The 27,537-nt window shown below is 33.6% G+C and overlaps 1 protein-coding gene across 8 annotated transcripts in view; it reads right to left on the bottom strand.

The window, feature by feature from the left end:
* The window catches only part of LOC143245917 (alpha-tocopherol transfer protein-like), a 39,742-nt gene that overhangs the window by 6,425 nt on the left and 5,780 nt on the right, over window positions 1-27,537 (bottom strand). Inside the window, exons 1-8 of one of the 8 annotated variants that reach the window (XM_076492187.1) lie at window positions 22,854-23,042; window positions 15,666-15,856; window positions 13,556-13,715; window positions 12,922-12,983; window positions 11,668-11,861; window positions 8,015-8,125; window positions 6,712-6,811; window positions 5,262-6,106 (exon numbers count right to left, since the gene is read on the bottom strand). In XM_076492187.1, coding sequence (XP_076348302.1) covers window positions 5,952-6,106; window positions 6,712-6,811; window positions 8,015-8,125; window positions 11,668-11,861; window positions 12,922-12,983; window positions 13,556-13,715; window positions 15,666-15,792 — 909 coding nt within the window. In that variant the 5' untranslated portion in view covers window positions 15,793-15,856; window positions 22,854-23,042 and the 3' untranslated portion in view covers window positions 5,262-5,951. Of the gene's footprint in view, window positions 1-4,728; window positions 6,107-6,711; window positions 6,812-8,014; window positions 8,126-11,667; window positions 11,862-12,921; window positions 12,984-13,555; window positions 13,716-15,665; window positions 15,857-22,853; window positions 23,249-27,537 lie in introns of those variants that run through there. The other 7 variants (XM_076492172.1, XM_076492179.1, XM_076492219.1 and 4 more) reach the window with 7 other exon arrangements.

Here is a 27,537-nt window from a genome sequence, read left to right as displayed (position 1 = left end):
TATTTAATTAACTATATTTGAAGGTCATGATAAATTAATAATTTACAAAAACAACTCATAAAAGAATTTGTTACTTAAATTTATGCCTATTGATCTAAATATCAAGAATTATGATTTTGTTTTGGCTTACAATTAATGTTTAAGAATGAAAATTTAATTGGAGTTAAAATTTAAGCTGTTTCATTTTAACTTCTAATTTCACCATGTTTTAGAAAATATTCGAAGCTAATAATACTGAAATAGTCTATTTAAATAATTACTTTAATTATAATAATAAATTATAATACAGTTTTATAATTCAAAATTCAAATGAAATGCTCCACAATTGAGTAGTAAACAAACAATTATTTAATTTAATAAAATTTCGATATATAAGGCATTTAGGGGCAGATTTAAGAGAAAAAAAAAAGAAAAGAAAGAGGAAATATGGGTCCAGTCACATAAAGCTAAATTCACCCCTTGAGATACTGAAAAAAAGCTGTTACAAGACTGAACATAAAGTGTACAGTAGAAAATACAACAGAAAGTACCATTAAATTGACTAAAAATTAAGCACTTCAAATGGCAACTGATATGAAACAGGAAAAAGCTGTAAAGGTCATAGTGGATATCAAGTCTTTGGACAATAAATAATAAAAAATGTAGTACCTCTTCTGTATAGACTGCTGAAAAGTAATTTGTGTTGAAATAGGTGTTTCCCACTCTTTCAGTAATTGAGTGCTTTGTGTTGCTCAATTTGGACTTAAAAGACTTAGCTAAGTAGAGTTGAAAAATACAGCATTAAAAAAATTGAATTGTACGTTAAATACCACGTGGTCTATGTAATTTTAGACTTTATATATTTCAATAAATTCTTCTGTATTTAGATTGCTTTGCCACATTATTCAAGTCTATAGTGGTGACTCATTAACTATAAGGTCTGTTGGAAAGTAAACAGTAGGTTTGCAGACTTACAATGACAAAATGAGGAAATTTGATTCTCTATGTTGGGTGAAGTGCAGCTAAATCGTTGTGCAGTTTTGCTGTAAAAAAAACAATTACATAGAAAAGGGAAACCTGAAATGAAAGCTCTAGAAATATTTTGTTATTGCTCAAGGTTTTTTTTTAACATTTGTGATTATCAGAGGAATGCTAAAAGATAAAACTGCAGTGGAAACTGCAGAATGAGCCATCATAAAAGAGCTCAACTGAAGTCAACTATTTTTTGTGGTTATAAGTATACTACAATCATATTGTGAAATTGAATTTGAAAACGTATTATTTGAAAAAGTATGAAACTTGTACTACTTTACCCATTTTATTAATAATTTTTATTTCCTTAATAAAACAGTAATTGTGTGGCATAAGGATATATAAGAGTTGGGGAATTTTCTAAACAAAAATATATTTCCCCCGTTGACACATCACATCAAGATGAAGTTATTACACAACTATGAAATACTGGAAGTGGTAGAAAAAAAGATACTTTGGACAAGGCACATTACTTCCACTCACATACACAATTGTTGTTTAGTGCTGCCCTCTATTTGCAAAACGTTTTTCGCATTCCAGAGGCGTTTTGTTCCCACAAATGGTTTAAATCATTCTCACATGCAAACTATCGTGTGACAAGTCTCCACTAGTAGAAGTGCCACATGACTTTGTATTATTCTGCTTAACTATCATTACTCCTTTTGCAGTACTCGTGTTTGAACATTAAGTTTATGTTCTCTTCAAGTAGTTTTGTATTGATTTACTCTCATGGAATTTACTATTTATATTTCTACTGAGTTACAGAAGTTTATCATCACACCAAACGTGCTTGCCTTTCAGCTGTGGGGGGCATTGTAATATTACGGTCAATCCCACTGTTCATTGGTAAAAGAGTAGCCCAAAAGTTGGCGATGAGTGGTAATGACTAGCTGCCTTCCCACTAGTCTTACACTGCTAAATTAAGAATGGCTATTGCAGATAGCCCTCAAACAGCTTTGCATGAAATTTAAAACAAACCAAACCCATAAAAACTTGTTTACAATTTTTACTTAGTTTTATCAACACGGTTGTGTTTAGTTATTCACTCTGAATTGAAGGTGAAATCTTCTACCAACACATTTACACAGGTTTCAGGTGGGGGATTTTGACAAGGAAGCATTTGACAGTTTTTCTACCTCCACCTAAATCTTCTGTGTCTTCTTAAATTCATAATGCATGATCAACTAAGACTCATGTGGCTTTTTTAGATATGATTTCACAGTCATTTTCTGTTTTATCTCTCTCCATGATTTGTTGCATGATATTCTTTCTTCTCAGTATTTTGAGTTTCCTCTCCTCTTGGTATTGGGATTCATGCTGAGCATTTTGAATCTCACTTATGTAAGGGTGCTAGCATGCCTTGCTCTCTGCGAGCTTTCCATCAGTTTGTTTTTGTCTTCAATAAGGATGATTTTCCATTCCTTAATTCTTAGTACCTAGAATCAATTCTACCTGTTTGGTAGCTGGACCCTGACTATTCTATGCCCAGTTTTCTCTCCTTTATCTTATCCTCACATCTATCCTATGGTACTTGTCAACCATCTTCTGCCTCTTGAAGGGATCCACCATGATCCTCAGTGTTTTTCATTGGATAAATCTGCCCTAAGTATATCCAGGTTAACACATTTGACAATTTTAGCCTTTTCGTTTTGTGGATTTTTTTTGATGAAAGATGCAGTATTGTCCCAAATTTGTTATGCCACATACTTATATACTTAATGCTTCATATTATGGTATTTGTAGACATTTTGGCGACTTTGGAATTCATAGTGGAATCAATGAGACAACAATCGACTACTTTCTAGTTGGTTGGTCATTTATCTTGCTTTCTGCCTCTGTCATATCATACTCTTTTCCATTTCTCATCCTTTTACCCATTCCTTACTCCAGGGAATCTTCCTGATATTGTTTTATTGATGATTACCCTGTGTGTTGTGGCCTGATGGGGAATTATTTATCCAAGTTTGCTCCCCTGTTGAGAGAGTTTCCTAGAATCTCTGGGTTCTTCAGATTTTGTATAAGGAACTTGTCATCAGCTTCCTCGCCCCTTCCTATTATCCTGGATCTCCATTTCTTTTCTGTTGTCTCAAAATCCTACCACATAGCATCTGCATAAGGTGGTTTGGAATTCTTTTCCTCAGAATGCCACCAAACCTGTCTAGGGTTTTATTTTAAGCTGTTAACTGTACCTAAGAGAAACCAGAAATTGGCTGCCTGTAATCACCTTGTCCCACCTAACTCACTTCTTGCTTTATCATGAAATCGTTTCTCACTCTCAGGTGGGCTTTTTATTCAAGCTTATGGATGACCAAAGTAGAATGCTTATCTACATATTAATGTTGAAACACTCTCTTTGATTTCTTCATCACAGAGTGGTTTATAAAATTCCATTCTCCCTTTTCAGCTTGCTTTGGCACTGTGTCTTTTCTCAAATAGTCAAAGCTTTTCCTTGATGCATGCATCTCGAGGGTTGAGCTTACACCATTACACGAAAGACTGGCTACTGTTAGTTCTTGGATGCTTTTTTACACTCATCTTAATCAGGCCCAATCTTCTGCTTTTGAGCTCCATTCAATGGCGCTAACTATCACATCAATAACACCGTATTTAATGTTCTGACTTTTTACACCTTCAGTTAAAATTTGAGCCTAGTTACATTTTAAGGTTATTACTGAGTGAGAAAATATTGCTATACTGCATATGTTTGTCATATTACATGGAAGAGGGCACAGCTTATAATTCGTGAACATGGAAGCACAGTGCTGGTCCCAAAATTATTTTATCAATAATTTCAAACCATGCATCTGTATAAGATTATTAGATAACAGGAAACTCTTAAGAAATGGAATTCACACTTACAAATCACAAATGCCTGCCCATTCACAAGATACTTATGGTGAAAACTGTAAATGAAATGACAAGACAGAACATAAAGTACAGGAAAAATAAGTGTTAACTGCTTAGAAGAAACGTCTATATATATAAAATCCCGCAATTATCATTTACGAAATTAGGAAGAAAAAGAGACAAACTTCTAAAATAAACTTACTCAAAGAAGAAGTCGTCAATGTATATAAAGCTAAATCCCCTAGAAATTGTCAAATAAAAAAGAACACGCCTAGAAACGTAAACACGTGTTTAAATGAATGCACAGGAACAATACTGACATTAAAGTTTTTGAGTTTATTGTGCTAATTCTAATTAGTTTTGTGTCCTTTTTTGTATATTTTACTCCATCTTTGTATTTATATATGACTTTTTTACTATACTCTTAGAATGCTGAAAAATTATTCATTGTTTATTTTTGGTTTGAATTTTGCACAAAGCTACTCAAGGGCTATCTGCGCTAGCCGTCCCTAACTTAGCAGTGTAAGATTAGAGGGAAGACAGCTAGTCATCACCATCCATCACCAATTCTTGGACTACTCGTTTACCTATGAATAGTGGAATTGACTGTCACATTATAATGCCCCCATGACTGAAAGGGCGAGCATGTTTGGTGCGACTAGGAATCAAATGCCTTAACCCACCGGGCCAAAATTATTTATAATATTTACTGAACTCATAGTTTCGTGTTAATACATATTAGTAGTCAGTTGAAATTTTGATTAATTTGGTTTATGTTGTCTAGAACCAAAAAGAGGTTCATGACTTAAATTTGCCTGAACAATACAAAAACATTATAATCATAAATTATATTCCATTTCACCATGCAAACTGTGTAGTTATATGTTTAATTAGAAACAAACATTTATTGATAGAGATATTTCAATATTTCTTTAAACTAACAGACAATTTTCGTAGAACTACCTTTAGTAGGAAAATGTTATTACAAATTGAAACTAAATAATCTCATTTGCATTTTATTTTGAAACTGTCATTGGTTCTCAATCTGATTAGAACTAATAATAAATGATGTCACATTTCATATTTTTTAAAATTAATGAGTAAAACGATTTTTTAAAGTTAGTGGCAAATGTTTTATATTTAGCAAGAGAAAAAAATGTGCTTTTGCATTTTTGCTACAATATGGCTGATAAGATTTATTCTGATTATGTGGGTTGCCAGTTTTCACATTAAAACTCAGTATTAGAGTAAAAAGGTTCTACACAAATAATAATTTAACTCTTATTCAAGTATAGCTTTGGACATAAAACTAATACTGCTGAGCTATGTAGTACAATGAGAACTATTCAAGTCTATTATGAATAATAATGATTTAAAATGCTGTGTGTAAAAATGAGATAATATTCAGAATATAAATACTTTTACTTCTTGAAAATTTACATTAAACATGAAGAATTCATGTAAAAATCAAACCTCAAGAAATACGAATTTGATTTCATATTAATTCTATTGTTCCAAGGAAATTGTATAAAAATATAGCATAATTTTAAAATTAGTTTAACATTTTCCATGGATTCAAAATACATTTTTAATGTGACAATTTTTTGGGCTCTGTTATGTTTCACTTCAATAACAATCACAATTTCTTACATATATTAATTTAGTCAATTGTCATTTATTAAATGCTTCTGTCGTTATTTCACATTTTAAGTTGAAAAAATGTAATCTAATTATAAAGTTATGGTAAATTTCTAAAACTTTGACAGGGACTACTTCTGTCTACTAGTATTGCAAACCAGAAATTCTTCTTGGAAAGATGATATTGTTTAACAGTGGTTTTGTTGATATGCACCAGTGACTCAAAGGAAAAGTCTGTAGGATATCCATGGTGGATAGAGCATATATAATTCATTGTATGGCTTTGTACTTAACAATAATTAAATCATACTAATTTTTGATATATACATACTTAAAGTTGTAGATTTTTGAACTGAACATTGAAAGTGTCATTGATTTCATCCTATAAAAGTTCCCAATGAAAATAAGAGAGTTTTAAGGCATTATCTGAAATTCAGATTATTTTACATCTAACGTCAGAAAATGTTTGCCCAAGTAAGTCTTCCCAGGAAGTTTACAATTGGATAAGATGACTCTCTCTTATTTTTCAATTGCTTGGATTCATCGTAAATCATTTGATCGAGTAGAAGTAGATGTTCCCTTCTTTCACGAAGCTTTTTAACCCAACAGCCTGTAAGGTTGAAAAGTATGTTTTAATTTCTATGATTTAAAGATTTAGGGATATTTTTATTAATGTTAATAAATATTAAACATGGTAACCTTCCTTGGATAATTGTTACTTGTACCTTTCAAAGCAATGAAAATATCATATTGTAAAATTTCTTTAAAAAGTGTAAGTAGCTTTGTCAGTGATAAATGCTAAAGTGGAAAAGATACTGCAAGAATAGGATCCAATTACTTGTTGGATAGGTATAAATAGAAATACATAGTATTCAATATAGGTTAGAATATATCAATCATAAGTACTCTGGAAGATACATCAAACATACAAAAGCATCACTTTTAATTTTGAAGTATCTGAAGGAAAAATAGATCTTACAAGTGAGAGAAACACTTGAATAACTATTGACATTCAATAACAATGTGTCTGAATAGAATGAAATGTTACATATAAACTTATGTATTTGCAAAAAAGAAAAAAAGTCAATTTATGAAAAATCATGATAATTTTATATACACAAAGCAATAAAAGAAGGAGCTTGTAGTATTTAATTAAATTTAATAAGATAGGAAAGTTACAAAGTATTATCAAAAAGGTGGATATTTAGATCTTACCAGCAAGCTCTTGGACAGTGGTCTGGCCTCCATATTCTTTTGGAAGTATTGTAGCAGGGAAGTGCAGTTGAAGAGATTCTACACTCCAGTGGACAACCATCTAGATACAGAATAATTGTCTTTATACAACAGATATTAGTTCATCACTAAACTAAACGTGGTTGCATAATTAATATTAAATTTTAGTTACTTATCTGATGAATAGAACTTATAATTTTCAATAATGGATACAGAATATCCCTCTAAAGGACAAGTAACCTTCCTAAAATTAATAAACATTTGAGTTATTTCTAGATTACCATAGTTATTCAAAGGTATAATGTAATCATGAAAATTGTTAATAAATGATAAAAAGCAAGTATTAACAATTAACATATTGGCTCAGTTCCTACAACATTCACCTGCAATTAGGTAGTTCTCATGTTCACATTCAAGCTGAAGAAATATGAATAAAACCAAATTACCACAATAAAAATTTTCTTTTAAACCTTTATCTTTTCTCTCAAGTCATTCTTATAAGTATAAGAATAATTTACATATCATTGCTAAGAATAATTATGCTACATTTATCCCTATGACATTAGGAAGAATATTAAAATCTAGCATTTATATGGCATTCTTATTTTTTGAAGATTTAAACATATATCACACTAAATGTAAGTAAATAATAAACATAAATTTTGAAAAACTGAATTTTACAGAAATAAAGAATGCCTGGTGAGAAACAGTACTAATGATGTGAAGTTTTCTATTCTATGTTGTTAATGGCATACTTAATAATGTATGTAAACGAATTAAATGTTTAACTGAATGTTGCTCTATCTACAGATAGATTTATATATAGGTGCCAGCTGTTGGTTTATCTCTCTTTACTATAAAGGACAACAGCCCTCTCAAGTCAAAGTATTTAACTTAATATGAATGTTGGTAAACATGGCATCAATCTAACATATAAATCATTATTTATTTATTATGTATATTAATTGATTATTAATTTATTTTCATTTCATTAAGATACACAAACAAAGCCTGTAATAAATGTTATTTTATTAATAATAATTAAAGCAAGTTGGTTAAGAAAATTACAATGTTATTTTTCACCTTGGTGTTTTATTTTAAAATGAAAAGTTATAGTTTAAAAACAATAAAAAATGCCTCCTAATGGATACTCTTGATTCAATATACAATTACAAGCTTCAAAACTATTTTCCATATTGTTGGAAAAGTTCTCATTCATTAAGTATTCATTAGTTCGTTATTCATTACAAAATATCAGAAACAAAAGCCAAGAAAAATAACATACCCTTTTCTGAATTTTTTTGCTGAGTAAACTCTTGAATAGTTCATAAATAAAAAGAAGGTATGTTGGCATGTTAAGCCAGTGGATCTTTTTATGATGTATTGGCATTGCTTTCTGAAATGCATATATAACATATTTCAATTCTATGTATATCTACATGAACACAGGTCAATGATATTTAGTTAATAATTTTATGGAGTATGCATCAGATCCAAACCATAAATATAATAAAAACATATCCATCATAAAAATATTTTTCTCTCAAATTAATCTTAAGTTGATTTTTATTATAATTTAGCTTCAGTGGATAGCAGAGAACCAACTTATTTTATGGATGGTGTAAGTTTAATATTCATATCTGTATAGAGAGAATAGACTTGCAGGTAAGGATATCATCTTGCTTTCAATAATATTCAGATAGTGATCTCAAATGATATGGTTGAGAGTTCGATGCTTCCAAAAATTGATCTGAAATGAAGGTGTACGAATATTATTTTTAATATTTAATAGTTTAAATAAATGATGGTTAAAAACTTTTCATACACAGTAGCAAAGATGGCATTAACAATTGTTTACTTGATAGTTTCATGTTCACTTGAAGAATTATATAACTAGATGGAGCTGGTAAGATTTTTCAGTGTGGGCCAGTTTGCCTTTAGAAACGTTTCCACTAGTTTTTGCAATGTAGATTCTTATTAAACTTCAACTTAGTATTCTGAAATGAATTTTTAATTATTCAGTGAAATTTAATTTTCCTATATTATAACACTACACACCTTCGATAAAATTTCACGCTTTCTTTCTGAACCTGTTTATATCACATAATTACTACTAAGAATTTTATGAGTACTATAAACAACTGAAACCTGAGATTTAACATTCTAGGAAAATGCGGCAAGCTATGAGAAAACTGTCTAAGAGAGGGATACAAGCTCATGACTTATTTTATCCACTTTCCGTATTTGGAGAATGAGTTCCAAGGTTTATATGCTAATAACGTACCTCGTTTGTTCTTACCTTCTTCCTGTATTCATGACGTCATGTACAATGCAAATGGCCAACTTACGTATAATAATATTACAAATTGTCACATTATTACTATTATTATACATCAGCATATAAATACATATCTGAAAGGTAGTTGGCATATTGTAGGGTGCAGCACAACAATATACTCACCATTTTTCTATGGTTATGAAACAGGATATGCTTATACGAGTAGGGCTTAAATGTCTCTTGAGGTATATGTTATTCCAAGCATAGTGTTTATCCTAACAACTTCTCCTTAGTAACTAATAACTTTATTTAAAACATAAGTGAAAAACAACATATAATCAGGAATATACAGACAAAAACAGAGGAATAACTACGGCTGGAAAACATTTTAATATTCATACGTATACAATACTTTGCCAAAGCATCAGGGCAAGAGAATATTTTGTTATTATTTTCATTTTGTGGGTCTAATTCTTCTATGCCATTACAGAATGCAAATTTCATCAATGAACCATGTTTACATCTGAATGAACCAGGATGAGAATACTTCTCATTCTTCAGAATTCCCATATATTTGTACCAGGGACATGCCATAAGGGTTCTGTTTGAATGACTATACTAATCAATATATACATAAAAACGGCTGGTATGGGTTGAGAATTTTTTTTATGTAGAGGAGCGAACAACGTTTTGACCTTCTTTGGTCATCGTCAGGTTTACAAAGAAAGAAAGAGGTAAGTGACCGATAGCTGACCACATGTTTGAAGGAGGTTATACAACAACTCAAGCCTAAAATAAACCAATACAAAGGAATACATTTATACCCATATTAATAAATATAATCAAACATCTAAGCACGCCCTCTACATTCCTACACTCAATTACACAGCCCCCTTCAAATATGTGGTCAGCTATCGGTCAGTTACCTCTTTCTTTCTTTGTGAACCTGACGATGACCAAAGAAGGTCAAAACGTCGTTCGCTCCTCTACGTAAAAATATTTCTCAACCCATACCAGCCATTTTTATGTATATATTTTTCTCTACAAGTTGGTTTTCTCGTCATCACGGACTATACTGATCAATTTAGGATTTTAAATAACTCTCACATTGACCAATGCAGTATCTTAGTTATATAGAAAAAAGCTAGCAAAACAATAACACATGGCACTGGTATAATTCAGAAGAAATCAATTTAAATACCATCAGATATTGATCTGTCAGGGTATACCCAGTTTTTGCATATTATTGGTAAAAGATTCTACTACCAAGAAGATTATGACCCGAAACACTCATCCAACCTGTGAAGAAATTACTTAACTAAGAAAGAATCTGTTGGAATCGTTCACATAATGCAATAGTCCCTACAGATTCCTGATCTCAATCCAATTGAGCATACCTGGGATTTTGATAGATCAAAAGCTTAACAAATCAAAAGTTGCTTTAAAATAAATTTAATGGGAGTGTATTACAGACGTTTGGAGTAAATTCCAAAAGGACAGTTTGATTACATGTGTTGCAACAATGTGTGAAAGATTGTCTGCTGTTATTAAAGCAAAAGGGGCACACAAAATACTAACTGTTTACTGAACTGAAGCACTTCCACTGTGTTTTTGTTGTATTAAATATGTAGATTAATAAAATTTTTATGTTCAACCTATGATTTATCTTACATTGCTTTATGAAAGGAGCCTGAAATCTAATTTTTAATCTTGTGCTAACACTTTTACACAGTACTGTATTTCACAAATCCAATAATTATATCATAGCTTGCGAAAAACCTTCCATTCTGATTATCTACTTCATGAAAATACATGAAATATATTTCGTTGAAACAGACATGGTATGAAATTACAACTCTTCGAGTACAATTTCTTACCTGTAAAGAGTTGTGTCGTTAAAACATGTGAGTCAGTATTCTTTTAAATATTGAACCTATACAAAACAGTGCTTTAAAAACTTTGAATAATTAGGTTAGTCATAATCTACTCCAACTTTAATGCAATACAGTAAATGCCTTCACTATGACAAAGTGAGGCTGCAGTAGTGGGAACAAAGAGTTTTTCTGTGCTACCCTCATGCGGCATTCGAACTAAGGTACCTCCTTCGATGTGTCAAGACAGACAGAATGACAGAGAAAACTGCAGTTTGAACCTGAAATAGTTTGTTTTGTTTACGACAAAGCTACCATGGTTATCTGCCACTGAGCCTAATTTTGAACTATTGATCAGAGGGAGTACTCATCGCTAACTCTTGGAAAACTTTACCAATGGCTAGTGGGATTGACTACTACATTATCACTCTTCCGTGAGCAATAGAATGAGCATATTTATCTCCCTGTTTCGATTTCGCCATCCATCTGCATATTGAATGTCCAGTGCCCTAGCTACTTGGCCATGACAAAAGTAAGAGGAAATTATTCTTCTATTATCTCAAATCAAATCTGTTCATTTTGCTTATATATTTTAATAGGATATTTTATGACTGAAATAAAAGCATCACTATGTTTTAATCTTGATTAACACAACAGTTTTAAAGTTAATGTTTATTAAAAAACTGACACCCACAGCTTTCACATGGGTGAAACATAATGAACGTTTACAAATCACATTCAAACTACATTTTACCGAAGTTGACAAGAGCTAGCAAATGTTGAACGTACTTCCCCTGCTGATAGAAGTCGTTGGGTTTCTTTTAAGCCAACAAATGTAAAGTGGCCTAAGGAGAAATCAGTCTGGTCAAATATGTAAGTAAACCCTTTTCTTTGATTCTCCTCATCTTCCAGAAGTGTTTCAAATGTTATCGTAAATGCCCTGAATAGGTCTCTTGGAGAATGACGTTTTGGGTCAAGCTTTCCTGTTAAAAAGAAAAGGCTAATTAAAGTAGTTCAAAGTATACGTGATATTAGAAATATATACTAACATTCGTACGGTTGCAATATGCAAGTGTACTAGATTTTCGTGTATATATGTTTAAAGTAGAACTTTGGTCAAAGAAGTTGTTATATACCTTTCGTTCTAGTTACCTGTTGTTCAGAGTCATTCCACCATGGTATCACGGGCACTTTGTGTTGTGTGAAAGATAGCTGTAAAGTGGAATATGCTGAGCTGAATCAGATAGCAATTTACCTTTCGTGCGTACGCTTATAGTTTAATTATGTTTTATATTAAATCCTGTTTCACTCTATTTTGCATGGTGTCTAGTCTCTTTTCATAAGTATAAACGTAGTCTAAACTAAGAGAATTCAGTTTAGGTCCGTGATACATTTTCTGTTCGGCCTCGCGTTCAACCTGAGAATACCTCAGTCATAAGAGCTAATCTGAAATTGTTGAAACATTCGACTGGTTCAGTTATTATTCTTTTGTAAATACTAAAAATAAGATGCAATATTACTTGAGATTTTAGTGGAAGTTCTTATGACTTTTTCTTTTTTTTGAAAACAAATGATAGTAAGTTGTTTTTTAATATACTTAATGATTGGGGGGCCGGCGGTTAAGGTACTCGACTCGTAATCTAAGGATTGCGGGTTCGAATCCCCGTCACACTAAACATGCTAGCCCTTTTAGCAGTGGGGGCATTATAAATGACGGTTAATCCCACTATTCACTGGTAAAATAGTAGCCCAAGAGTTGGCGGTGGGTGGTGATGACTAGCTGTCTTCCCTATAGTCTTACACTGCTAAATTAGGGACGGTTAGCGCAGATACCTGTCGTGTAGCTTTGCGCGAAATTAAAAAACAAACAAACTTAATGAGTGTAGGTTTTCCCATACGATAGCTTTACAATTACAATAAATACACAAACACTAGTGTGTTCGTATTAATAGAAGGTGTCGGTTTATAGCGCATTTGTTTTTAAAATGAGTTAGACAAAATTAGGTTCTTGGTTAACAAAACAGTTAAGAACAATAAACTCACCTGCAATACTAAAAATTATAGTGCTGCCATCTTTGTCTTTTTCCGGAAGTGGAAATACGAAACTGGAACGACAAAAAGTAAAAAAAAGTAAAAAACAAATCTTGCGGTGAAAAACACCTATTACCTTTTGGACGTAAGTAGCTTATTTAAAATTCTGTTAATTTTATGAGTGTTATGAGACAATAGTATGAGAACGTCCTGTCCAGAAAAAGAAAACTTATATGTTTTAAAATTAGGGTAAGGTTGCTGACACTATGCACAAAATTAAAAGCGTGTATATAATCTACGAAAGGAAATACTTAAGCTTTCAAAAATTCAAACTTTTTACAAATTCAAACGGCGTTAAATAAATCAATAAATATAGTTTGTTATGTTTACTTCCATGTCCATTAAAACAAACAAAAACTGCAAAGAATTGGCTTGTGATTTATCGAAACGACTTGAAAGATTTCGTGTCGCCTGCACCATCACAAGAATTATTGATATTTTAAAACAGAAAACCATTTGCCAAGGAATTTTCTAATCTAGGTAACCATTTGAGGTCAGTGTTGTATAACACTTCGACCAACCTTATTCTATCAATACGCTCCATTTACTAACTGTGTTAGAAGTAATTAACGTAGCTTCTATGTACCCATTAGACAAGAGGTCAAACAGGCTTGGATCTTCAATATCTAGGCCCTGGTAACAATGAGGAAAGTTGGTCCGAACCTTGAGATACCGCTCTAGAACTTCCTTAGCTTGATGAATACTGTAATTTCGGTAATGCAGAAAACGTCGCAGGAATGACTGATCTGTACAAGTTTTAAAATTATTAAGATATATCAACACGTAAATTATCATCATTCAATGGGTGTCATTTAATACTTTACACATCTCATTACACACTATTAGTTTGTTTGTTTGTTTTTTGAATTTCGCACAAAACTACTCGAGGGCTATCTGTGCTAGCCGTCCCTAATTCAGCAGCGTAAGACTAGAGGGAAGGGAGCTAGTCATCACCACCCACCGCCAACTCTTGGGCTACTCTTTTACCAACGAATAGTGGGATTGACCGTCACATTATAACAGCCCCACGGCTGGGAGGGCGAGCATGTTTGGCGCGACTCGGGCGCGAACCCGCGACCCTCAGATTACGAAGCGCACGCCTTAACGCGCTAGGCCATGCCAGGCCAACACACTATTAGAAAATTAACCTTTAAACAAGAAAGTTACAACTCATCTATTTGAATTTTACAACTATATATGAAATATATATCGTAATTGAAGTATTCTATTTATTGGATATACGAAAACCAAAACTGTGTAGAACCGCATCTGAAAATGCACAAATGCTATAGTAGATTCACAAAGACATCACGTAATAAACTGAAGAAGAGTTGACAAGAGACTTTTAAATAATTTTATTACAGATACTACGTGGACGATAAATTCGTTATTTTAAATCAGAAAAATATGTTGATAAAATTGATGTTATTTGGCTAATAAACAACGAAATTAATTTTCTTACGGACAAGTACAATGTTTAAGCTTGTTAGGCTTAAGTACGTAATACACGTTTTGAAAGCTTCATATAAATAACTTAACATTAAGTTTTGTTAAAAGTATAAATGATGGACATAAGTCACTGTAAGAATTAAGATAATTTTAAAATGGAATGAATTAATCTTTTAGCCTCATTTCACAAAAAATAAGAAGGCCGTTTGTGATCTCTCTTTATGTTTAGCTTTAAATTGAGATACGAACGATTTCATCTGTAATACGGTACGGAAGGTCAAAGCATCACGATAATCAGCAGTAGAATGAGTAGACATGGAGACTTTGAAATCAGCTACAGGCATAATAATGTACTCGGTTTGCCGTACAATATCTACTGAGGTGGTTCTAAACGGTTTCTGAAAACCTCTGTGTGGCATTTGGAAACTTCCATGCTTCTCGTGTTTGGCTGTTAAGCTTGTGAATCACTGGCTGGTTTCACTCTTCTTTCCATTTCTAATCACTTTTTGCATCCCCAACGTTAAAAGAATGTGAGAAATGCCACTTTTAGCCGAAAAAAAAGTCTAAAAATTTTTACCAAATTATGGAAACTCAGATTAGGTAGTTTTTTTTTTAAACAAAAATATCTGTCACTACCTCATGAGGGACTTCTTAATTCGTTCATTTATCTATAATTGGTCTAGCGTGGCGTAATGGTTAGGTGCGCTCAACTTGCAGCCTACTTATTCCGGGTTCGAATCTCATTATTGAATATAGTTACCCTTCCAGCCATGAGGACTTTATAACCTGAAAATCAATTACACATTTCATTGATGAAGGGCAACCCAAGAGCTGGCGGTGGTGTTGAGTAGCTGCCTTCCCTCTGCTCTATCACTTCTAAATTGTGGACGGCTAGTATAGACAGTCCACCAGTAGCGCTATGCGAAATTTAACAATACAAACAAACAGACTTATGTAACTTGAATTAATCACTCTTAGTTTTGTTACTTTCAGATGAGAATAAAAAAATTGCATGTCAGGTACGGACCAAACAACAACAAAAAACAGCTGAATTTGTGTACAGATTAAAATATTAAAGTTTTATATGATCTAGCTACCTCTGTTTATGACGAACAAAATATAATCCACACTATTTCTCTGCAATGTTTGGTAAATATATTAACCTATTTTATTTTTGAAATACAACCAATACTAATATGTTGTATTTCCGAACTCAATATAATACAGCTTTTTTACAGGGAACTTACCAATTCTAGGGTTAATGAAATAGGGTTGACTGACCGTCCATTCTCGTAATTCCTCTTGTAAAGACTCTAAAGCTTCTTTCTCCTTTCTTTCCAAAAGATTGTGTTCAGCTTCCATTGCTTCCATCATGCTCTTTCACTAAACTCGTTTGTCCTACTTCCTGGTCTTCTCACTAATCTGTGTGATTGAGCTACTTGTTGACATAATTAAATGTACTTAGAATAAAGACTGTAATAATAAAATTACACAGAGAAAAACACAAGTGAGAAAAATATAGAATTTATCAGCTTTTTAACCAGGATAACCATGATGCCACGCGATTACTTTAAATAAACAATATACTTAATATATCGTGAATTATGACAGTGATAATATGAAATTATTATTTCAAGTGATACATAATTGGTTCTTGAAAACGTAAATTAATTGCCATCAAAACTGTTTGTTTGTTTGTTTTTTGGAATTTCGCACAAAGCTACTCGAGGGCTATCTGTGCTAGCCGTCCCTAATTCAGCAGCGTAAGACTAGAGGGAAGGCAGCTAGTCATCACCACCCACCGCCAACTCTTGGGCTACTCTTTTACCAACGAATAGTGGGATTGACCGTCACATTATACGCCCCCACGGCTGGGAGGGCGAGCATGTTTAGCGCGACGCGTGCGCGAACCCGCGACCCTCGGATTACAAGTCGCACGCCTTACGCGCTTGGCCATGCCAGGCCATCATCAAAACTGTAATATTCGTCATTACATTTAGCCATACTTACATATCAGTTACGACCCGTAAAACATTTGCGGCAGTTTCATTCACTCACCAGGATTTTCCTTATTTAGTCACTCCACCCATTGGCATAGAGGCATATTTACATGAAGGTAAATTTAGCTAATTATACAGAAACGTCTCAATGCGTGTTCACGAAGTGATGATAATATGGTCTTGAACTAACTCAATATGCACATTTTATATCTAAATAAGTGGAGAAAACACATAGCAGTTGTTTTTAGAATAATATTCATTTTTTATGAAATTACACGTAGGTTATGTGCTGTTTGTGTGAAATGCTTTGGAAAAAAAACCCAAAAAACAAACAAACAAACAACGACCTAAAGTTGAAATCATAGGCAGTCGCCTCGTTATGAAAATGACACTGTGCTGTTGTATAGGATACTCGTTGCATTAAAACGTTTGAAGAAACAGGTAAAGTGATTTTGAATGAAAGAGCCAATATGCAAATCCGGACTCCTTGAGATAAAGGTCTTTCTAAAAATACGAAATTTGTAGCCGCTGATAAAGAGATTTGCAAGAAAATTTCTGGACAGACAGATGCAAGTGTATTATTTATATAGGTTATTGTAAAAAAAACAACAAAAAAACTATTACTTAATGATCTCTCTTCTACATTTTGCTGTTAACATGTGTTGTTTTTTGATCGCAAATTCTTTTTCCAATAGTTAGCTTATATTTCATCATTCCATTGTAACTTCTGTAGAACTAGCACCTGAGAAAGGTTCATGAACTGAAAATTTGTGCTTTGTTTTAATATCAAGTAAATAAATAAATAAAAATCGTTTTTAGATTTTTAGAATGCAGATTATTAAATTTATATTATATGGCATACTGTACTCTCAGAAAGCACTATATAAATTAAAAGAAATTCTAGAGCATGTTTCAGCCAGTGTTGCTTAATCATATTCTTGCATTCTTGTTTTCTTGATTACTGTAATTTAAAAACAAACTTCTGGTGATCCTCTAATAAAAGGCGTATGTGTGGTTTTCTTGTATAAAATCCACATCAGGCTATCTGCTGAGCCCACCGAGTGGAATCGAAACTCTGATTTTAGCGTTGTAAATCCGTAGACTTAGCACTGTACTAGCGGGGGGCACTAAAGTCGTAACCCTCAATGTAAAGTTAAATACAAAACTTTTTTTTATCTTTCCTCAAATACGATTTTGTTCCTTTAGTCAGCATCGAAAAACTTTATTTGTTATTTTGAATTTCGCGCAAAGCTACTCAAGGACTATCTGCGCTAGCCGTCCCTAATTTAGTAGTGTAAGACTACAGGGAAGGTAACTAGTCAGCACCACCCAGTAATCTAGAAGAACTGTAAAATAATTTATTAATATCTGTTTATTTCTATGTTGCGAATATCCTGTACACCTACCAGACATCTAGTCGATATCTTACAGCTGAATTGCAAAGATCGAATGGATATATACAGTCAGATGAAAAAGTTAGGACACTCTATGAAAGCCTATGTATTTTTGTTACATTTTTGGATATATAGATATTTAATCTCAATTTTAACAATGCTGAGAGACTATAGGAATATAACTAAACAATTAAAACTAAAGAAAAGACTTTTCAAGATATTTTGTAAATGTAATTCTAAAAAAAATGTATATTCTAACTGAGGAAAAAGATAAGACACCCCCACATTTATTCCCACTTAAAATGGCTCAACTCACACACAGGTGTATCACACCAGGTGCACATGATTAGAAGATCGTTACTCAGCATTTTAAATGAGACTTGCTCTATTTAAACCTCATACATTTAGTTTAGTGTGCTCCCGACTGTTGAAGTGAGAGTGAGCACCATGGCGAGAGCAAAAGAGCTGTCTGAGGCCTTTAGAAAGAAAATTGTAGCAGCTTATGAGTCTGGTAACGGATTTGAAAAGATCCCAAAAGATTTTGAAATCAGCCATTCCACTGTCCGAAAAATAGTCAACAAGTGGAGGGCTTTCAAAACAATTGCCAACATGCCCAGGTCTGGTCGTCCAAGCAAGTTCACCCCGAGAGCAGACCGCAAGATGCTAAAAGAGGTTTCCAAACACCCTAACATGTCATCACGGGACCTACAGCAGGCTCTGGCTACTGTTGATGTGAAAGTGCATGCCTCTACAATCAGAAAGAGACTGCACAACTTTAACTTGCATGGGAGGTGTGCAAGTAGGAAACCTTTGCTCTCTAAGAGAAACATCAAGGTCAGACTGAAGTTTGCCAGAGAGAATGTAGACAAAGACCAGGGCTTCTGGAATAATGTTCTTCGAACAGACGAGTCCAAAACTGAATTATTTGGACACCAGAACAGAAGACATATTTGGCATAAGCCAAATACAGCATTCCAGGAAAAGAATCTCATACCAACTGTGAAGCACGGAGGTGAAAGTGTCATGGCTTGGGACTGCTTTGCTGCAGCAGGACCTGGACAGCTCACAATCATAGAATCCACCATGATACTGTGTATCAGAGGGTGCTTGAGGATCATGTGAGACCATCTGTACGAAAATTAAAGCTGAAGCGGAACTGTACCCTGCAACACGACAATAACCCAAAACATACCAGTAAATCCACCAAGGACTGGCTTAAAACTAAGAAATGGAGAGTCCTGGAATGGCCGAGTCAAAGCCCAAATCTTAATCCCATTGAGATGCTGTGGGGTGACTTGAAACGGGCTGTACATGCAAAAAACCCCTCTAACATCTCGCAGCTGAAAGAATTTTGCATTGAGGAGTGGGGCAAACTTTCTTCAGACCGATGTTATAGACTGGTAGGTGGTTACAAGAAGCGTCTCACTGCAGTTATTTCAGCCAAAGGGGGTAACACTAGCTATTAGGGGGTAGGGTGTCCTAACTTTTTCCTCAGTTAGAATATGCATTTTTGTGGAATTACATTTTCAGAAGATCTTGAAAAGTATTTTCCTCAGTTTTAATTGTTTAGTTATATTCCTATAATCTCTTAGTATTGTTGCAATTGAGATTTAATATCTATATATCCAAAAATGCTACACAAATACATAGGCTTTCATAGGGTGTCCTAACTTTTACATGACTGTATGCTGTATGAAAGGCATACTACGTATTTGACAGTTATGTTACCTTTTTAGAAAATATAGTAAATGTAGTCTCTTTGAAACTAAGATATAAGACCAAATATATTAAATACATGTACAGTTGACTGTTAAGTTACCAAGACTTAATATATCTAAAAAACACCATGCACTCTGCTTGACTCCTGACACATTAATGCCCGGTAGAATGTACTTTATGCATACACTACCAAATTCGAAACACTTAGAAAATATTAATTCTCTAGAGAGCTAAAGAACAAATAATGTCCAGTGTTTCTAAGTTAACCAGGTCTAATACGTTTAGAGACTTACAATATACGTGATAACTAAGTTAACAAGGTCCAACGCGCAGTGTACATGACAACTAAATAAACAAGATTCGATACCTGTACATACAATGTATGCGAGAACCAAGGTAAAAAGACCCAACACATTTACAGACATACAGTCTAAGTGGCAACTAACGCAACAAGGCCTATTACATTTACAGATATACAGTCTATGTGACAACTAACGCAACAAGGCCTATTACATTTACAGATATACAGTCTATGTGACAACTAAGGTAACAAGGTATAATACATTTATAGACATATAGTAAACATGACAACTGAGAAAGTATCTACATGAAAATTTTGGCAACAAGACCAATTATATTTACAGATATATAGTTTAAGTAACAATTAGGTTAACAAAACCCAGTACATTTACACATATACAGTCTATGTCACAACTAAAACAACAATATCTAATACATTTACATAGAAACGGTCTGTATAAAAACTAAGTTAGCAAGATTCAATACTTTACAAACGTACAGTCTATGCGAGAATTTGACAACGCTCAATTCATTCATAGCAGACACTGTATACTTGACGGCTAACAACCTACAATGCTTATCGTTTGTTTGTTTTGAATTTCGCGCAAAGCTACTCGAGGGCTATCTGTACTAGCCTTCCCTAATTTTGCAGTGTAAGACTAGAGGGAAGGCAGCTAGTCATCACCACCCACCGCCAACTCTTGTACCAAAGAATTGTGGGATTGACCGTAACGTTATAACGCCCCCACAGCTGAAATGGTGAGCATGTTTGGCGCGACTGGGATTCGAACCCGCGACTCTCGGATTACGAGTAGAACGCCTTAACACGCTTGGCCGGGCCTACAATGGTTGTAGCAGACCTACATAACCTATTAAACAGCTAATTTATCAATGTGCAGTAAATGTATTGTCACATTCATAAAGCTAAAATGTTCTTATTTTGTGGTCTATTTTTATAGACGAATAAATGTAAGGTTACTAGGTGTTTTGATATAACACTGATGTTAATAAAATATTAGCAGCCGTGCTTTACTAGCATTCTCAGGAGATGGACAAGTGTAATATTTCTAACAGAATTGATAATATTTTGCGTTTCGTTTGTATAATATTTCCCAAACCACCGAGGGTACTATGAGATGTCTACTATTAGCAATGCGTTAGGGGTATCTTAGTAAGTAACGTGCCTGTACTAAGGATTCGAGAGTACCTTGTTTATGTTCCGTTGTTGTAGAAACTCACCCCACACATTGTTTATGCTATAAAAGTGTTATAAATCCTTATATTCTATTAGGCAAAAGTGATTCGAGAGTTGCCGGTGGGTGTTGTTAACCAAATATTTTTGGTTATTAGCATAATAGTCCTTCGTGTAGCGTGGCGAAAAAAAATCTGAAAAACTCTATTAGGATTACAATTCCAGCGGATGGGTAAATTTTTACATTTTTACTGAGACTTCATGAATATGAGTGAATATTTTCGTGAATCTTTGAATTACATTTTCAAAATTTCGGTAATACACTTGGATGATTAGTGCATTTTATTAACACTACTGAATGCATGGCCATGTATTACATCAACTTAAGTAGAAAATATTCTATGAATGAGGGAGATAAAACCTAAATCTGAACGTCCCATATCATCTCAACCTTTTTCAAAGATACAGCCCAGAACAGTGAGTTTTAAACAAATCGAGAGAACTAAGTTTTATAATAAAGAAACTTCCACACTCACACACACATAAGCTGACCTTTTCTTTATTTTGGTTCAATTATGTGTAACATTTATGATTAGTTTTAAAATTAAAACTACCAACGAAATTAAATTGTTTGTTTTCTGTTTTTTGAATTTCGCGCAAAGCTACTCCCGGGTTATCTGCGCTAGCCGTCCATAATTTAGCAGTGTAAGACTAGAGGGAAGGCAGTTGGTCATCACCACCCACCGCCAACTCTTGGGCTACTCTTTTACCAACGAATAGTGGGATTGACCGTCAAATTATAACGCCCCCACGGCTGAAAGGGCGAGCATGTTTGGTGCGACCGGGATTCGGACTCTCGACCCTCAGATTACGAGTCGCACGCCTTAACACGCTTGGCCATGCCGGGCCTTTTAGAGAAAAGCCACATCAGGCCACCGATGGGAATCGAACCCCTCATTTTAGCATTGTAAATCCGGAAACACGAAATTAAAAGCGGTAAATTTGTCTAAACTTTTCTTACAAATGTATGAGAATGCAATAACTATCATAACAACGGCTTCTAGACTTTTATAATTTCTGTATCTTAGTGGTAAGACTTAATTTTGGTGTTCATTCCCTGCTATGTGTACAGCGAAGATGACCTATTGTGCAACCTTGTGTATAAAAGAAACAAATAAAAAACTTAAAACGCACAAGAGGTTCGGCCAACATTGTTCAGTTATACTAAACTGGGGTAGTGTATAATTAAATTGATGTAATATGTATTTTACTCGTTGTTGCTGTTTAATCGCAACCCTATTTGTGCTTCATCTATTGCGAGGAATTGAACACTAGTTTTAGTGTTGTAAATTCGTAAACACACCACAGATGAAGTGGGTGACATATATTTTGTAAACGTAAATACGTCTAAGAATTTCTTAAGGTTTTAGAAGATAGATTTAATCCAGGATTTTAGAAATAACCTGGCGTTTAGGGCGATGCATGATCCAACTATTTTATTCGCCTGTCTGTCTGTATAACCACCTATCTTTCTATCTGTAATGAAGCAATGATCATTTAGATTTGAAATAACGTTTTCAAACTTTCACTACGTATCAGTATATTCTGCTTTTAGTATTATAATGTTTTCAAACTTTGACTACTTGTTACTATATCCTACTGTTAGTATTATAACTTTTTCAAACTTTCACTTCTTATTACTATATTCTTCTGTTAGTATTATAATGTTTTCAAACTTTGACTACTTATTACTATATTTTCTGCTAGTATTATAACATTTTGAAACTTTCGCTATTTATTGTTAGTTATATTAAGTATGAATATACTTACAGTTTACAGAAATGGTGTATTAAAAGACAGCGAAACTTTATTGTTTTCACTTATCTCACAACTATACAAACGTATACCAGTTTATACGTGGCTAGTAGTGACGACTGACTACACATGAAGCTCCAACAATCTTGCTCGGTGAATCGTACGTTTAGGTAGTTCCTAGGAATACCCTACACAACTCAAAAGTAGTTCGTCCTACTTAGTAAAAGTTACTTGACTTGTATTACTATAGTAGTATGTATTAGATGCTTTAAGAACCTATTTAGGTCATTGAACCGTGGCATTTAATACACAGCATACGTTTATCCCTTGGCAGTAGTATGTACAGTAAGGTTAAAATGAATCACGTCAGAACTGTATAAACACACATTGAAACTGATAGAAACATTAAAAATTTAATTCACATAAACAAATAGATAATTAAAATACAATAAATCAACAAATATTTACGTAGACATGCAAGAGGTAAAACATACTCATTCTTAATTACGCATGTCCTCGTTGTGGTAAATAACTCTGTTAACACTGTGAACGAGGTGCTTAATTTGCAACGATTTACTAATAATTGAATATTTGTGTATGCTACGTTATCGAATATCTGTGGATATGACTGTGTATACTGACTACATAAGTGCAATACGATTCAGATGGTAAAATGTGCAGTTAGCGCTGGGTAGTTGAACGTGGAAATTATGCAGATTATGGTAAAACAAGAGTAGCAACTAAAAACTTAGCGATAACGATAATCGACTTAGTACGTAATGACAACTTAAGTTAATTTCGAATAAAAATTGTACTTGTGCAATGGACACAACTGTACAATAAACAATAAGACAACTTATAACTGAGGTTGATAATTTATTTTTATACCCACCTTTCTACCCTCTCAAAATAGACGAATGTTTGAGAATATTTTATTGTCTGATTAGATTTAGGACCAAGCCTTTTTACACTGTTAACTATTTATTTAGTTAAAATTATGAACACTGACCTAGTTGTGTTGATTAAAGATGATATGGTTTGTAACAGCAACTCTCAGCTACACATCGTGAATAATTTGTTATTCAACATGAACAATGAATGATTTCTGATAGAATTATACTCTGGAATTGGATTTTATCAAGTTCGAGATTTTTCGTCGTTGTGTAAAACGATTTAACCATTTTAAATGATTGCAAGGCTTTTATCATTCGATCCACTAAGCTTTAAGTATGTTAAATTAAATCTGATGTTTATTCTGAACTGAACGTTAGTAACAAATTACACAGTGACTAGTCCATTGGTCCGGCGTGGCCAGGTGGTTAAGGCACTCGACTCTTAAACTGAGGGTCGCGGGTTCGAATTCCCGTCACAACAAACATGCTCGTCCTTTCAGCCGTGGAGGCGTTATAATGTGACAGTCAATCCCACTATTCATTGGTAAAAGAATAGCCCAAGAGTTGGCGGTGGGTGGTGATGACTAGCTGCTTTCTCTCTAGTCTTACACTGCTAAATGGAGAGAAAGCTAGCGCAGATAGTCCTCGTGTAGCTTTGCGCGAAATTCAAAACAAACCAAACTAGTCCATCCTAGAGTAAAGAAAATACAATGATAAAACTGGGGTTCGATTTCTCTCAGGTACAGAGCGCAAATAGCTCACTGTGTGGCTTTGGGCTTAAAAAAACATCATAAAGTAAGTGATAGGGTGAATATCGAATGCGAGATTATGTTTATGCTTTAAGATGTAAATCATAACATTTTAGCTTAAGGTGTAAGTTTACTTTATATATATGTGTATTTTCAAACTCGATTCCAATCTTCACTTTATCGCTCAATAGGTTCAAATACAAGATAAAAGTTTTCTGTGTTTTCAAATTATAGTGAAACATTTATAACTTTATTGTTGATTTTGGAAAATAGCAGAAATATATGAACCAAATAAGTGCTGCAATTATTTTTACAATAAGCAATTTAAAATAGAATTGCGTTTAATTAGGTTTTTTTTTAGTTACTGTTATTCTTTTACATGATAAAGCGTTCCAGGTACCAGTACCCTACACATTTCTGAAGATGTTTGAGTACAGGTTTATCTTTAACAATCTTCTGAAGATATACATATTATATTACATTTTCGTGTAAGTAGAACTATGTTTAAAATGTTAAACCTGCTACAGATGAAACTCTGTATATTTCAGGATCTTTATAAAACGTTTGATTAGCTACTTTTGTCAGAATGACACCCTAAATAAAACAACAGCAGGGGATAAAAATATCTTATCTAAAATTCAATATTAATAAAAGATATGTTCTGATAAACATAATGAGACACACACATAAAAGTACAGCATAAAACGGTTGTTTTAACTGTTCTGTAAAGACACTGACGAATCAGTACAAGGTAAGTTTGTTAACCACACACATGTAATTACAAAGATTAAAAATTCGAAGAGAGCAACAAGAACGAAATTCTTCACAATTGGAGATTTCAACAACGAGCTTATTTTTATGAGCTTAGAAAAGTAAGGAAAAATTCGTAAGTGTGAAAATGTCTAGTTTTATTGTACGATATTTAGATAAAGTTACTGGAAAGTTGCAGCGACATTAATGGTAAAGGCAACGAACTAACTTTCTTTCTTAGAACGGCTATTAATATCCATACCAGCCGTTCTAAGACATATTTTTATTTCAAGTGAGTTTTTCGTCATCAAAAATAATCTTCTTTCACTCTCAAGCCACTATATTTTACTTTCAGCAGCTCGGTCAACCACACCGACCTATTTAATCCAAAGCGAATGTAGTATAGGTGCCCAGTTTGCCTGTATACGTTTCCATTACAAGTATAATAAAACCAGGTAATAGAGCAAGCAGTTTATAACCAGTGGAAGAAAACTGGTATAGCGAATTTATTGAAGTATGGAACAGATGGCCTTGGGCCATCAATTTACTGGTTTGTTTGTTTTGGAATTTCGCACAAAGTTACTCCGGGGCTATCTGTGTTAGCCGTCCCTAATTTAACAGTGTAAAACTAGAAGGAAAGCAGTTAGTCATCACCACCCACCGTCAACTCTTGAGCTACTCTTTTATCAACGAATAGTGGGATTGATGGTCACATTATAACGCCCCCAGGTCTGAAAGGGCGAGCATATTTGGTGCGACGGGGATGCGAACCCGCGACCCTCAGATTACTAGTCGCACGCCTTAACACGCTTGGCCATGCCGGGCCTCAATTTACTGCTGACTGTGAGTGCTAATCTATGCTAAAATATATAATTACAAATCATTCCTTTGTAATAAATGCTCACACAAAAGACTGAATTAATTGTTTTTTAGTAATTTATCCTTACTGCTTTCAATCTTTTTGTAATTTTTTTGTTGCAAAGTACATTAAAAATTAGAAATATATTTTGTAACACGAGTTAGATGAGAATTAGTGATATCAGATAACGTATCAATGATTAGCATTCATAGTATGAAAAACAAGGACACATAACTTTTGATCATGACTAAACAATTTTGTTGTAATAAAACTAGTTATTTGTTGTTTGCTACACAGTACCTCTTATCGGGGGATCACTGCTTTTACTTTCACAATACAGCACTTGTTCTACCATCTTTTAAACAGAGCTTAAATTTTTAGATTTATTTAAAACGTAGATCAATCATGTAAAATTAGCTCTAATTCTTACGACTATAAATGTAACCAACACGACGCGTCAAAAGACAGTATATATTATTGGTTTGCTATAGTGGGTATACCATAAATCTTGGGGCCCGGCATGGCCAAGCGTGTTAAGGCGTGCGACTCGTAATCTGAGGGTCGCGGGTTCGCATCCCCGTCGCGACAAACATGCTCGCCCTTTCAGCCGTGGGGGCGTTATAATGTGACGGTCAATCCCACTATTCGTTGATAAAAGAGTAGCCCAAGAGTTGGCGGTGGGTGGTGATGACTAGTTGCCTTTCCCCTAGTCTTACATCGCTAAATTAAGGATGGCTAGCAGAGATAGCCCTCGAGTAGCTTTGTGCGAAATTCAAAAAAACAAACAAAACAAACAAACCATAAATCTTGGAAACTATAATTGTGGTTAACACTTGCTGACCAGGTACATTTATAGATTTTGAACGTTACAAGCCATTTAATTTAGTTGATTGACATTGAACGTTAGTGTTATTACAAAAACGTTATATAACTTCATTGGTGAAAAATTTGATGTATGACCGGTGAAGAAAGAAGAGTAAAGAGTTAATTAAATAATTTGTTTCTATAACAACTTGAAGTTAATTCGTTCCTCGTGAACCCTCAATGATATACCAAGAAAGTTCCAGATAAAATAAAAAACCCAATACTACTATATACATTTTGTATATAGATCATTATTTGTAGTAATCATTATTGTAAGTTGTGTTATTCTTTGTATATTAAAATATATTTGTATTAATAAAGAAAGAAACTATGTGCATCAATCTTATTGCCGAGTATCATAAACTAGATACATATCAACATTTATTTAACTTCTAAAACTAAATTACGATTTGAACCAGTTTTAGGCTATTTGTGATTGTAATACGTAATATAATATATTGATGGCCCGTCCAGAATCTGAATCACAGACAAAATTTGATCTGAATTCAAATTTAAATCATAATTCAATTTATATTTATCAATGCCAACAACGTTTGATCATGTCTGATTTCATCATTAAGATT

This window comes from Tachypleus tridentatus, chromosome 1 (genome assembly GCF_004210375.1).
Source record: "Tachypleus tridentatus isolate NWPU-2018 chromosome 1, ASM421037v1, whole genome shotgun sequence".
Classification (NCBI taxonomy): Eukaryota; Metazoa; Arthropoda; class Merostomata; order Xiphosura; family Limulidae; genus Tachypleus; species Tachypleus tridentatus.
This window is presented reverse-complemented; position numbering and strand designations above follow the sequence as displayed.